The 15550-nt window shown below is 39.0% G+C and overlaps 1 protein-coding gene across 11 annotated transcripts in view; it reads right to left on the bottom strand.

Annotated features, from left to right (window-relative positions):
• Positions 1-15550, bottom strand: part of KALRN (kalirin RhoGEF kinase) — a 461256-nt gene that overhangs the window by 265764 nt on the left and 179942 nt on the right. For all 11 annotated transcript variants that reach the window (XM_033064817.1, XM_033064825.2, XM_033064827.2 and 8 more), the window contains exons 4-5: positions 5929-6121; positions 1586-2098 (exon numbers count right to left, since the gene is read on the bottom strand). In XM_033064817.1, the coding sequence (XP_032920708.1) occupies positions 1586-2098; positions 5929-6121 (706 nt within the window). The remainder of the gene's footprint in view (positions 1-1585; positions 2099-5928; positions 6122-15550) is intronic.

Raw genomic sequence — 15550 nt, 5'->3', positions numbered from 1 at the left:
AGCAGAATCCTGGTTTTGTCAAACTGGAATTGCTCAAGACAACCAGAGTTGCAAAGGCAGAAATCACATTCTCACTGCTTCTTCCTTCATCTCAAAAATTTCATGCATTTGTTGACTTGCCTAGACCTTACACATATCAGTCTCAGAATAACACATGTAAAGAGCTTTGCTGACTTAAATCACACCATCCTTTCATGCCCATGCAGGAGGTAGAAAGGAAATTCCCTGGAAACTTCCTTCAATGCCACAGAACAGCTTGGCAACAAGGACTTCTCAAACACTGACTTGATCTGAGAGCCTTTCAGCTTTTAACATCATTAATTATTATAACTTCCTAAATGCTAATAATCCATTAATAATATTATTGAATATTAACAATAATAAATTCTAAAATTATATTAATAAGCAGTGGTCATCTGAGTAATCTCAAAGAAATTGAAAATCCAAAGTGATGCACTGACCAAAGTGCAGCCACTGCTGGGAAGGACAGAAGTGAGTGGCCTACTTACAGCATAAGACACAGAATGAACAGGGAGAATGCTACTGTTGTAGCATTTGGAATTAAAACTCTGCCCTTATGCATCCTTGAGCAATGCTGCAGTGACTCCTATTTTAGAGGGACTCATTTGAATTCAAGGTTTTCCCAGCAGGAGGATTGATTATACAATGATGGAGCTTTTTCAGTCCTAGCAAGTCTTAGAGATATATAGTACATGCATTGAAAACTGATGTCAAGCTTCTTGTTCTGCACTACTGAACATTAAATTTGTTTCAGCAATGTGTTTCTCCATGATGTTTTAAAATAACACTAACTAGTAGATGATTTATAAAAACATGGTCATAAGATCCCCCTGCAGATGAAGTCTGCTTTTCTTCTGCAGCTCCTCCTGGGTCCATCCAGGCAGACACATTAGTGAAACAACTGGATAATACATTAAGTAGAGAAGATTCAGAGATTGGTGCTTTTGATGGATGTAGAGATAAACACGAGTCTGAGAGCTCAGTACCTTCCACTGAGAATACCCCACCTCCGTGGCCTGGAATTTTAAACGTGCCAACAAAGACTTCTCACAAAATTACCTAACAAGGTGCCAAGCATTAAGAAAGCCAAAGCTTTAGAGTTATACAATTTTCTAAAGCAAATTCCCTGAAATCCACATTTGAATTTTCCCACAGACTCCAAGAAGTGCAAACAATAATCATAGTGAATCAAACCCCAAAATCATTCTTCTTTTGGTGCTGTGACAAGTAGATAAATATATTCATAGGCTTAATAAAAGAAGCTTGAAAAAATAGTCAGATTCTTGTGCTAATGTCTACCAAATATACTCATTATGAGACAGAAAAGCAGCTTAACTTTCACCAAAAGCAACACAGAAAAATTACTCTTGGATATTACTATGCCTGCTACATCCAACAGTTAGCTTGGTTAATTTGATTTACGAGTCACATGAAGTGTATCTGCTGGCAACATGAGATTCACACTGGTGATGAACACCTCATGTTGCCACTTACAGAAAAAATGGTCACCCTTGCAATAGAGACTTGTTTAAAGTATGAAAAAAGGAACAGATTACTCCCCTACCTTCTCAGCATCTTGCTCAAAAAGCCGGAGTTGAAAGCACTGGTCCAGTTTCAGCTTGCGGACGTGCCACATCTGATGCAAGTGTTGCCGGGTAGAATGCAGCTTGTCTAAAAGGCTGGTGATCTTTGGCACAAGACTTTGAAAATCTGCACTTCCAGGAATGCAGTTCCTACCAGAAAAACCATCACTGGATCTTATGCATTGTAATAACCTCTGGCCCTCACGATCCAGTTCTTCCACAGGAGCTTTAATCACTTTTTTCTTAAGCTGTGTGTGCTCATCAATCAGCCTTCTTGAGCCCTCAACATCAACTGGAAACTCTTTCCTAGCCAACATTTCCTGGAGATCCTCCAGCCTTGATAATAAATGGATGGCACTGTTGAAAAATTCTTCCAAGGACACACGCAGCTCTATCCATTCATCGTGGTTATAATCCAAGGACCCTTCAAACTCATCTGTCAGTTGAGAAGGATCCACAAGTTTTGCCAGGCCCTCCACAGACACCATACTTGTCTAAGGAAGGGAAAAGGACAGCATTTAAATCAGGGACCATCCAATCAGAATTAACAGCACAACACATAAACAGCATGAAGTGAGCATTTCCCTCATTGATATATAATTGAAGGAACATTGATAAGGGATGTCAAGGATGGTGTTTAATTTTGATATATTAATTGGACATAAAACCTTACTTCTGATCGCATTTATTTATTTATATACTTTTAAAATATGTGATATTTACTGGAATAATACCTATCTTTTTCAGCCAGCCTGACTATCAAAAAACATGTAGTGAAAAAGTTTCTGCCACGGATTTCATCAGCCCAGTTGGACACTTAGGACTTTTCACTGCACCTTTTGGATATCTGGACGTAGTTGTTCACTAAATGGGTACATGGCATTACAGGCACTCTGCTACTTATGTTAAACCCCAGCTAGCAGCTACAGAGAAGCAGAAGTTTCAGGTGTATGAACTGAAGCAGGTATTGCAAACTGCCATAACAGAGAATATGCTGGGTTTCTTATTCCAAATAATTCCAGTTGGCTTTTTGCCACTCTTCCATATTAGCAATTCCTAACGTAATTAAGCTAAAATCAATGTAAAAGTGAAATGCCATTGAAGTATTAACAACTAGAATTTATTGCCAATAGAAAGTACTGCTCACGAATCATACACAATCAATGAGAAATGGTTTTAATTCATTCAGACTCAGTAACTGGTGACAGAAAAGCACTGGGTGTCTGGAAAGCAGATTACAGTTTAAGGACACAGCAACTAATAGATTTTCCCATTTCTTTTAGACAAACTACTTTTTTCTGAAATTAGGAGCATAGGGTTTCATCTGTAACTGGAGATTTTCAGCACTCTCATGTTAACACCCAAGCTAGCAGCCCTTAAAGGCTTGACTCTTCATCATCTATCCCCTAAAGATCAGACCTCTAAAGAATGTCAGAGCTTGTACTTTTCAGAAATGGAGACACCCAATAATCACAGAACTCTCATAGAAGTCATATACAAAGAACACCCAAAATCCTGACTATTATCCTAAATTATGTCCAAAATAGTAAGCTAGCCACTGGTTAAAGGTTAATAATAGGCTTTTCCTTCCAATTTCCCTTCATCCAAAAAGATCAGGCATTCTTCAATATATTCAAACTGAGATTGTATTGAACTTAAGCTCAGGAGAAAGATTATTTTAAAACATTCTTGCAATATTCATTGCTGTGAGGAAAAGGGAGGACAGTAGGAGGAGTAAACAAACAGTGGGAAGATAAGTATGTCACTTCAGAGCATTTTCAAATTTTTAAACCTCTTGACCTGGACACTGAGACCTTGAAGATGATTCAGTTTAGAGTTTAACTGCCTGTCAGGGAAATACTTCTCTTCATGGCTAACACTTTGGCATCCTGCTGCAGTCTGTCCAGCTAATGGAAACATTACTCTAATCATGCACAGAATTTGACATTATGAGACAGTAGAAAGGCTTTTCATTTCTTTATTCAGGTTTGATTTTTTAAGCAGTTCTTGAAACTCTAATGAAAAGCATTTTTAATCAGACAGGTAGGTGCTTACTGTTTCCTAGGCATTGCTCATTCTTCTTTTTGAAATCAATTTTAAAAGTGCTGTCCACTATTTAGCCTCTTTCAGCAGGAGAAAGAAAATGGTCTTGAAAGCACCTCTGAATTAATGCTAAATAAGCTGCCTGGTCCATTCCTCAAAGTGACAGAAAACTTTGGAATCCACATACATCAACCAAACACTTTCTCTTTCTGGGTGAAGATCTGTGAACATGCTTCACTCTGGACTGTGACACAGAAACACTGTGCCAGAATCTCACCCCACAAAATCCAGTTCATCAGTGTCCACTAAGGGTCCTACAGCGCCCTGGCACACACATAATGCTTCCATTAAGCTCAAGAGAGAAATCTGATCTTAAAACTGGCACTGGGTACTGCTGCGTTTGTGGATGGGGTAAATCAACAGAGACTTCCATTGCCTTCCACTGCAGTGTGTTCCTGCCAAGGCCCCCGTGTTTGATCCAAGCTGTGGGAAATTGCCATGCCAGGCCAGTGCAGAGAGTACCTGTGAATTGCCCCACAGAAATCAAATAAATGCAGGCCATAATGACCTTGTCTGATATTCATAGCTCTTATGAGAGAGAATGAGATGCCCAAGAACCTGAGCTTGTTAATAAGTAACAGCATCCCAAAGAATCCTTTCAATAGAAGTTCCTTGACTGTGGTGTGTATACTGCAGGGTGGACCACAGCTTAGGAAATCTTTGTTTGAATCATGGAACTGAAGGACTCAAGCTGTTCTATGATTCTGAGTGTCTGCAGGTGGTCCAATACACACTGACCCTCCTCCTTTAGCCCAAAAATTTGTGAACCATTGGACACCCATGTGAGCAGCCCTGCAGACAGACTACAGCTCAAAGGCACTGATAACACACACAAAATGAAAATACCCTTAATGCATTCCAGCATGTACAGCTTTTTAAGCAATAACACTCAGAGCTGTAATTATGAACATAACTTGGTCACAGTTTACTCTTTACTATCATCACAACAACTCCACATAATAAAAATATATGTCAAATGTCCAGAAGGTAGTTATTAATTTTAAAAACAAACAAATGTTCTAAAAATGCATGCTTAAACTCTGTTATTTTATCTGTCCTCACAGGTACCAAGTAGTGTGAAGACTTATTTAATCAAAGCGAAATTTATGAGTTGACTGGGTTTTGTGAAACAGGGGTGAAATTTCCCAAGCACTTAAAAAGTGATAATAATGTAAAATTGTGTTAATGAGTAACATCAATCTAATTCCCCACAGCAGTTCAAGGGTCCTTGCAAGAACAGGCTGAAAATAAGGACACATTTATATCACACTGATTCCAACAAAACTTAAACAGATACTTAAATACAGTCTTCCATTGCAGTAAACATTAAGAGCTATAACCAATATCTCTTCTGTGCTCCTGAGATGCAAAATCTCTGTGTCACTCTGAAATTAATGGATTGGTAAAACAGCCAACAATATAAGTGTTTCTCAGTGAATTACTAAAAAACAGCACAATGACTAAGTCACAGCATGGCATGATTGATGAAGATGATGATGAGCACTTCATGCACCTGAGTTTTGCTTCTTTTTGGGTAAGAAGCTGAAATTCACAGAAAACTGAAGTGCTATAGAGAACACAGCTGGTTTTTCTTCATCAACAACAAAGTTAGTAAAATTCTCCTTAATTATGCAGTTGTTATATACTGTTTACTTCTCAAAGGACATGCCTGAGGCACCTTATCATTCACACGAGTTGTTAATGCTATCTCTGAACTGTAAATCTCAAATTAAAGAGGTGAAAATTTAGCAAATGTCTCTTATTTAAAAAAGCCACTAGTGGGTAAAAGTGGGTAAAAGTAAACTAACAAACTCAAACATTTCCATCTAGAAAACTGTATCTTTAGCATTTTAACCAATTTGGTATTGTGTTTTATTGTTTCTCTTCCTATGAGAAACAAAGACTTAATCCAACATCACCAGAAATAAATACCACAAAAACCAAAACAAAATAAAACAACCCAAAAATAAATACCACAGAAAAACAAAACAAACAAACAAACAAAAACCCTCAGCAAAATGAACTATGTGAACCTCTGGGATGAAACATGTAACTCATTTCACCAATGTGCTCACAAAACAACCTGATGCCAGGGCATCAGCCCACTCCTGCCACCTGCCCTCAGATGTATTTTTTGCTTTCAATCACAGGAGTTTTTTTACCTGAAGAAAATTTCTTATAAGAGACAACACTTTACAATTAATTTCTACATGGCTCTCACCTCAAAGATGAACTTGGAACTGCCGAAGTTTGTTTTCTGCTTCTGCCAAAAATTATCAGGTTTTATAATCAGGGCAACATGAATCTCAGCAGGAAAAGCTTCTTGAAGGGTTTTTAGGAGAGGCTTGATCAAATCCCATTTGGATCCCCGCATATCGATAATAACAGTGAATCCTCGTTTGCAAACATCTTCACTGCAGGAATAAAAGCACATCATGATAATTAATGTTGTGGGCAGCCACAGTGAGACTTGGCTTTTGTTGCTGGTGTTTGGTGCTTCAGCGTAAAGCAAGGAGTGATTAACATAAAAGATGAAAGATAGTACAGTTTAAAGGGTAGAAGAAAGGTCATATTAAATTTACTATAATTTAATTTACATGCAATTCAAGTGTCTAGATTGCAGTTTAATCTCTAATTTTCCAAACACATGTAATTCAAATATTCACTGAAAGCATACATACTTTCACACAATTGGAAACAGAATCAAATACTTCTGTATAGAAGCTCTTTATGCGTACACACAATAGATTCTGCTTTCAACATATTGAACCCAGGCAAAGTCAAAAAGCAGAGTCCTGTGCCTTAGCATTACTGGCCACTTTTAAATTTGGGTCCCTTCATTTTTAGAGGCCCCTTTAAAAAGTTTCACTTCCAGAAAAGTGTCATGTCCAGAAAAATGCCTTGCAATTAGTCCCTGACAGGAAGGCCTTTGTGACTCAGCATGTGTGCTGTTATCATTGGGGCCCTTTTCCCTCAAAATTTTTCTTTCAAATGCTGCAGGACCTTTTTCAATCTGCAGTCAGACTTTTCCCCAGTCCGTGCTCCTCCCTTTTCAGAAGACCAAGGTAGTTATCTGGCCAGGTCACTGGCAATGCATGGGGCCCAACAACACCACAGCATTCCCTTGCAAACACATCTCTTCTTTTTCCTCAGAAGAAGAGAGGAAAAAGAATAAAAGGACATGTCAATTCAAGTCAAGTCTGTGCAGCTTTCAGAACAGTTTTACAAGGGACATAGTAGTATTTATCCTCAGAAAAAGAGGTATGGGTATAATGTAGAAATTATAAGACTCTTCAGCCTCCACAGAAATATTCTGAGTGCACAAACACACAGAAGGATTTTCACTGCACTCTACCTCTTTAACTTCTTAATACACTCTTTCTGCTAATAAGATCCATCTCCTACATATTCAACAGAAAACAACTCTATAAAGCTTATAACTAGGTTTCTGTGCTGGAACAAGGACAGGAATATTCTTCAGAGGATGCACACTAGACCAATGTATGCTGAGAGTTTGCTAACTTGAGCATTCTCAATATAGTGCCAGACAGGAGCACTCAGAGACAACAAGCTTGGTCCTCTGCCTTAACATTATTGGCACATCCAGAGCACACTGCATACAACTGTCAGTGCAAAGAAAAACTAGGGAGACCAGGCACTTCCACTGTCAGGAATATAGATATTTTTATTCTCCTTTTACCTACTGCTGAAAGGTCAGACATCTGATCCTTTTACAACTAATGCCAAAAAAAAGCTGTAAAAGAAGCTTTGTTGGGGGTGCTACCACCTCTTGCCTTTTGGAACAAGAGTTGAGACAAGGAAGCAAATCAGAAAGCAATGAATAGAAAGGGTTTTGTGTTATTTTTTAGCAAAGCTTTAGAAGACCTTCAGGAACTTCTGCCAAATCACTGATCCCTGTTATCCTGAACAGACTTTTCCAAGGATTTCTTCAACCACTTGACAGAGATGCAGGAGCCACAGACACGTGGAGAGCCCCAACAGAGGACAAGTAACAGGTTGGTGCAATCTGTCTTTTCTGATATAAATAAATAAATACACCACCACCATCCATTGCAACCACAGCAAGGCACAACAGCATTAGCTTCATTCCAACTGCCCTCACCACTGCCAACCTGCCAACTTACCTAATTTGATGTAAAACAGTAAGTTAATACTTATTGATGAACAACATAAAACCTGCTTCAGCAAGCAGAACAGGAATGTCCTAGAAGACTGAAATCTTCTGTTTATGAACCTGAACTAAAATCTTAGACACAAACAGATCCAAAATCAAACCCTGCCTCCAGCTGGAGAGCAAAGGCAGTTTGATACCTTGATACCCTTGGTTATATTCCACCATGACTAGAAATTCAGCCTGCATTAAAATAGATATTCCAGGCAGGGAACCAAGAAATGTAAATACAGGCTGGAGTCTGTCTGAAGGTTTAGAGCATCTCCAGGCCTGTGAGGCGCAGAGAAGCAGTGGAGGGAGCAGACAGTACTGCCACCCATTTCCATCAGCACATGATGCCTAAGGGTGTGTGTGTAAAAAAATGCTCCAAAACACCCCAAACCCCTGCTGTCCTGGTTCTGGAGACTTCACGGCATGTTTTCAGTAGAAGAAGAAAGGGCAACGATTCCCCAGTTCTTTCTGGTGACAACAGGAGGATGGTCACTGATCCTAAGGAGCAGGCTGGAACTGCTTTCTGATTCTTTTCCTGGAGCAAGCAGCTATTCACTACCAGCACTATCCATAGTCCTTGTAACTGGACCAAATTTCCAGCAAGCTTAGTACATTTTCAAGTATGAAAATGATAGGAAAGAGGGATGGAAAGGGAGGAAACGAAGAAGAATCATAGAATTCTTATGTTCAAAACACATCAACATTTAACCACTCTTACATCAATAATACAAAACTCCAAACAATGCTCTTTATTATAAATCAATTCCCTACTTCATTCATCACATAGGCATGTAAACTGCACGAAATATGAAAGTGCAAAGGTGGGTACCCCTCTTCAATTGTAGTGCAGGAAATATACAAATGGATGGCATTTATCATTTTGAGAAAATCTAACTCTCTTTCAAGAGTGTTGGCCACATTCTTGCAGAAGTAATACTGCTTGCAATTTTTTCTTTAATGTGATGAATGGTACTAACCTGTAACAAGATCTCTGGGTCTTTCATCTCCTCTACACAATTTGACTCCTCAGCACAGTGATAACTCCACATTCTTCTGACTTTTTTGCAAAAAATTAGCTCCCGATTTCTAATCCTGCTTGTCAAAAGGTTATTATTTAATGGTGTTTAAACTGTTGCAAGACAGAAAGCTGCTTGCTCATCATTTCTACTTTCAGTTGCAGAGCTTGCTGCAGAGAGGGTGCCTTGGAGAGCACTTACCCTGCACAAACAGATAGCCAGATACTAATCAGGTACTAATATCTCAAAGGAAGAAGTGTGAGATAAGAAAACTATTTACAGAGTAACCTCTTCAGGGTACGGATGATCTGTGTTTGTTTAGGGAGCCTGCTTTGCAGGAGGTCTTCAGCTACCTATATTCATACTACAGTCTTCAGCAGTCTGGAATAAATTCCAATAAATTACTATTCAGGAAACCATAAATGCAAATCCAGGGAATTAAAAATAATGAATAATAATGGTCTGCAAAACCAAAACTGAACACGGATGTGAAAGCACAAAAGGCTAATGTAATTGTGAGGACACCTCACAGGCAATTTATTAAAAAAAATTCAAGTTGAAGTTGCAATATCCAAATATTTCCAGCTATTGACAGCATCCTAAAAAGTTGGCCTAGATGCAATGAAGCTCTGATAAACTCTGGTGAGACAATCTGTCATCTCTGACAGTCTCTCATTTTTCTTCAGTTACTTCAGCACGGACTGAGGAAATGACGCGAGGTTCCTTTTGGACAGTCTCGCCATGCTTATTAACTTTATTGCTTAAAAGCAACAACTCAAACCCTTCCCAATTTAGCAATTGATCGGGAAAAGCATCAGTAGCAATCAAGCTCCCTCCACATTTCCCAAGCAAGACGTGCCTCATTGCTGGCTCCCAAGATGATACATCAATACACATATCTATTACGCATAAGTAACCACTTCGGTATGGCAATTAATGTTGATTGTGCTGCTTAATTTTTTCCGGTATCGATATTTGACCAGAAACTGGAAAAAACACTCAAATCAAGGTATTTGGACAATCCATCAGCCTTTTGGCTGTGCTCATCTGGACTAGATTTGCAATGGTGACCAGAAATTATTTGATAGTTGATAAGTAATTTCAGTTGCTCCATTGTTTTTAAGCAAAGACAAAGACCAGCTTCTAAGTTCAATAAAAATACCTTAGAATATTTGTGAAAATAATACTTATGATCTGGATTTTAAAAAAAAGAAAAGGCATAAAATTGAAACTCAGAAGCAGATGTGATAATTCTGTAAAAATAAATGCCTCTATTTTGGTTCCTAGGGTACTTTCATAAGGTTATTTTCTCAAATTTCCTCTTTAATTCAGGCACGCTCTAAATTGTATTTTCTTTGGCAAGAGTTGGCTTGCTGGGTACCAAATGAATTTAAGGACTTCATGCTTTCTGATTAATCTTTCAGATACCTATTGATTATGTGTATTTTTCACCCTTATGGCTTGGCCAAAGTTTCTGGCATTTGTAAGCTTCAGCGCTTGATTAGCTGAAATGACATAATATCTCCATTCCCATTTTGCAGTCATGAGTTAATGATGAAGCAGCACATTTAGCATTCCTGTTGGACCACTAAAAGCCCAGATCTGACATGTCCAGCATCTCATTCTAAATATGATTTGTTAACCGGGACAGCAAGATCTCTTTTAAGGTAGGTCAGTATAACCTTGTCAGGAGACACTGTCAGAATAACAAGTAGATCTTCAGGCAACAATATATAGGAGCAAAATCTGCAGGAAATTAATTATTTTTGAGATCACTATTCCTTTGATAAATGTGGCTGGAGTCAGCCAATTGGTTCACAAGCTGAGGGTGGAAAAGGGGGAGGGAGAGGAGAAAAACAGGTATGTAAAAGCTTCCAAGCACAAACTCTTATCCCAAAGGCCTCGTTTCATATCAGAGCTTACTAACTCTGCTGCCTAGCTTCCATATCAAAATGCACCAAGGATCACTTCAGTGATTTATGTGTTAATATTTCTGATTAATTGAAATTTTTTATTCATTTTGTGTGTGGTTTATTTACTCAGCTTGGAAATAAAACTAAACAGAGAGGTTTATAATCAGTATCACTTGCAGACTTTCATACTTTGGTTTCACTTCACCATGTTGAGCCTGAAATTCACCTTGTCAATAGAAACAGTCAGTACCTGTATCCATAATTTATTTTCCAGTACATTTAAAGGACCAGATAAAGTACTTTTTAGTAAACCTATTTGCCAAGCACTCCTGAACCAGCATTATTTATTAAAATATTTTGGTCTATTTAATACTTCTCAGCAAATTGTATCTTGCTTATTATCCCAGTTAAGAAATGTGTTCCTGCACTGTCAGTCTGAGCCGCCACCCACATCCCCCAGTGGCAGTGGCTGCTCAGTGGGATGAGACAGACTGTCTTTTCAAAGATCCTAATCCTCACATCTCCCTTCTGTACTGCTGTTTCAAATACCAGGGGAGCAACTTAGTGATGCACAACCCAAGAGCTCCATTACTCTGGAATAACAATTCACAGGAAGTTCCCACCAGAGAATTTCAGCTACCTAAGACGGTAGGTGGACAATCTTCATCCTAGATATTTTCCTTTTTACATTTTTGAACTTGGTTTTACAATAGTTTTTTGCAATTAGAAAAGAAACAGCCACCCAGACTCCACTTCCAATTAATACTTTCTTCCTTACTGTGACCTAAATTTGTTAATTCTCTTTCAGCACTGAAAAGGAATCCCTCATTTCCATTTTTCTTTTTCAAAGAGAGAAAGAAAGATATCAAAGCCAGTTTCATATTGGTTGCAGTTGGACATAAAGCAGTGATCTAGAGAAATGTCAGTGACATGTTGTAAAAAGACTTGGAGTCAGTGAGGTCCAGCCAAAGACAAACCTCCTGTCTCTGGTTTCCAGCCACTGCTCTTAGGGGACATGAGGTGTGTCTGTGAATGGCACTAGAATGCCGATGTGTGGGCTACACAACATCCACATTCAACCCCTGCCTCTGGCCCCAAGTCATCAGGAAGGGAACAGAGAGGCAGAAAAAACCCATATACTACAGCAGAAGCTAACTGGTGCCAGATGGGTTCTCCTGCTATTGTCAAGCAAGTAACTCATTTGGTATTCGATTTTTACATCTAAGAAAAAAGGCTCTGAACTCAAAGCAGCTCTGTTGTAAATTGATGTAAGTTACGAAGAACAGACTCCAGCTAGGCGTAAGAAAACCTTTTCCCAATAAGCAGCCATGATCCCATGAGTGCCTGGGAGTCATTCTGAGAGGTGCAGGTCTCATTGGTATCTCCGTCAGGGTTCAGCAGGGTTGTGTTGAGCTCTCTTCTACCCAGGTAAAAATCCTGATCTGCATCGTTAGAGCCCAGACCAGAACTGGGACCCAAAGTTCTGCAGGCATTCAGCCTCCTATTTAATTGAGCAAATAAACACTATTTGAGAAGCTTCCCATCTTCATTGAAATAGCACAGATATAAAACACAGCTGTGTCCAAAAATGCATGATCGCAGCTGTTAAAGCCAAATCTGGAGGACAAATGCTATAATTTTTCTCATTCCTGTTAAGTTTCTGCTGGTAAATGTTGCCTTCATCTAAACCCATTTACCCTCTTCCCCTTTTGTTGCTGCATGTCTACTATATTTGGATCAATATCTGGCAGGTCTTCCTTGAAACAGCTGCTGAGACAAATATGAAATTAATCAAGGCTTTGTTTTTGTTGAAGCAGGGCTACATTTAAAGATTTGTTACTACAACAAAGAAATATTTGAACAGTAAGTACTATTCAACTCTCTCTTGAGCATTTAAAGTCTTGCATTTGAGATGATTTAGCAGACACAAAACAAAAATGCTTTACCAAATGAAAATTATATGTTCTTGACATTTGCTGGAAAAAAATAAATATTAGGGTTGTGTTGAAACATAAACAAACCATTCTTGAAAAGGTTTGGATGAGCAGAGGCTATTGGAAGTAAGTTTGAAGATTCAAAGCCGTTGGATTCCAGAGGAGAAAGAAATATATACGGCTGTGCTTAGCACAGCCAAACTACTAAGATTCAGAAAATAAATGGATCCTTTTGCCTGTATTATGAGTTTTTTTCACAGTTCAAGCAAGGAGACCATGAAGGTCATTTCACATGCTGTTAACTTCACTATGAAGTTTAGTCTATGGTCAGCACTGGCAGATTTTCACAGGAGGAAAGGGATACTTCATCTGGGCAAGGAGTGCTTGGGCTCTTAGTCACGGCATCCTAACTTATCAGCTCACAGCATCAGTGACTTAACAAGTGAGTGAATGGAACAGAGTGAACAGCTCCAGGAATTCCACTCAGTGCCATAACACATAAGTCACCCCAGAGTGGAAAGCCTCCAGATTGCAAATACATACATTTCCTTGAAACACGTTGTGGGAGGCAGAGAAACCCATAGGGGAAAGACCTTTACAGCATAAAGAAGCCTGCAAACATGTTCAGCTCATGCAAAGAATGATTAATGTAGGTCTAGACAGTCAACAGCAGCACCTGGTAAAATGCAATAATGTCCACAGGCAGACACCATGCCAAATTCCTTCCTTATGCAGGCAGGTAAAACCACTCTGGGACTTGCACATTTGATCCAGGGCTCGACTGAGCTCAGAGATGATGAGAGGAAAATAAACCTCTTCAAAGATGGTAAAATCACTTTTTCTACATAGTACTGACATCTCTTGCAGTAAGCACTCATCAGTTCCCACACCCTGCTCCTGGCAGTGCAGGAGAGCAATGCAAACCCATTTACAGAACTGTAATTAAAATAAGGAACTAGGGAGACAGGATGAGATGCTACATATCAATTACAAGTAAGATATTTCATGATGAGTGCAGGTTCTCATGAAAGTTTTACTGAATTTAAAACTGAAAAAGGCTTTCATAAAAGCAAAATATTCTGGTTTACCTTTTCAAATCTTTCTTTTTAATTTTGTTCCTTTTTTTGATCAGTCTACTTAAAAAAAAAACAACTTTGAATTTTATCAAAATATTTTGACTGACATAACAATTTAGAGGTATGTTTGTGGGAAATTTCTAAATCTTTTGGATTGTTCCTCACTTAAAAATTTGCACTTCAAAATAGCAGATTCTTCCACAACTCTCTTAGGTTCTGCCCATTTGCAGTGCAGAGTTCAGCATGACATTTGCTTTGCACTTTATGTCTTCTAAGCAAAAATGGTTTGACTATTCCTTAAGACTTACAGGATTTTGGCCAGAATCCATAGACATAAGGGCAAACACTGATTGCAGTGCATCTGTTATAAGGAAAGTTTGGGTGCTCCATCCCAGAAACACTCCATGGTCCATAGGTCTATTTTGATACCATATGAGAATTTAATTTCTAATAGAATTGCAAAATTTAAAAGCTGATACCTCTTTTTTCCCTGAGTTGGACAATGAGGACTGACCATGACTAATTGAGCTCCACCCATATACAAACAAAGCAGGTCTTTGTAGACACAGTGATTTACCTAAAATAGTTCACTTATCAGATAGATGCTTCCTGCCATGCCAGGCTGGGTGAAGACTGCAGTGGTATTACATCCAGAAGGACTTGCTCTGAAGCTACAAAATCAATCTATGTTGTAAGATACACTTGTAAAATCAATTTTTGTGTATTCATTCAGACAGCAGACTTTACTCATTCTTTCAAAAAGATGCCATGATGGCATTGAGAGTGGAAAAAGTCCTTTTTACAGAGTCCTCAGGAGACAGGGGAAACTGATGTGCTATTCCCAACCCAGCTCCAAAACCTCTAGCTCCCATCCCATTTATTCTGAATCTGTCTCCTAGAAAGGCCAGGCTCTCTCACTGTGTATAGTAAGAGGGGCTAAGCCATGCCAGTGAAGCCACTGGATGTGAGGTGTCATCTCTTTTTTACATAAATGTGGGAGAGATCAAAATCACTGGAGCTGACTGAGCACAAACAGGTTGATAACTCAGTATTTCAAAGGCAGTAGAAGTCCTCAAAGACACCGATGACATCCAAAGTGAGAAAGCTGAATCTATAAAGCTTCTGGAAAGCAAAAATGAATCCAACAGTCAAAATCCTGGCAATAAATGTGCAAGTCCCAGCTGTGTCAGTCTCTGAGCTAACATTCTCCGAGGCATTCTCCAGCCTCAGATGCTCTCAGCTTTGCAGGAGATTGAGCTCTTCAGGTGCCAGGGTGTGGTTTCCTCAGGTTCACCATCCCAGCACTGACCCATGCTGCTGGGAACTCACACATTGCTCTCATGGCAATGCAGTTTTAATGTTGCTTCCCTTACAATCCTGAACTTTCATCACTATTGCAAATAATTTCTCCATCAGTACCTGTACCTTTCAGTCACCTCTAACTGGAAAAACCAGAGGAATTATTTTATCAGCTAAAGCAGGTTCAGAAAAATTCTCTGAAAAGTAATTGCCCGGTTTCAACTGCCTGTTCCCTTTTCCTTATTAGCTATATTGCTTCTCTATCAAAAGCACAATAAAACTTCACTGGCTGTTCCATCTAAAACTGGCGCATGTGAATTATCATCAGCCTATTCATCTCAGGAACTACATACCCCAAGTGGTGCTTTTCCTGCTGACAGACCTGAAAATTATATTGACAAATTAGCATATGCCAGGATAGT

The sequence above is a fragment of the Catharus ustulatus genome, chromosome 7 (assembly GCF_009819885.2).
Source record: "Catharus ustulatus isolate bCatUst1 chromosome 7, bCatUst1.pri.v2, whole genome shotgun sequence".
NCBI lineage: Eukaryota > Metazoa > Chordata > Aves > Passeriformes > Turdidae > Catharus > Catharus ustulatus.
Note: the sequence above shows the minus strand (reverse complement) of the source record. Positions and strands in the feature narration are given on the sequence as shown.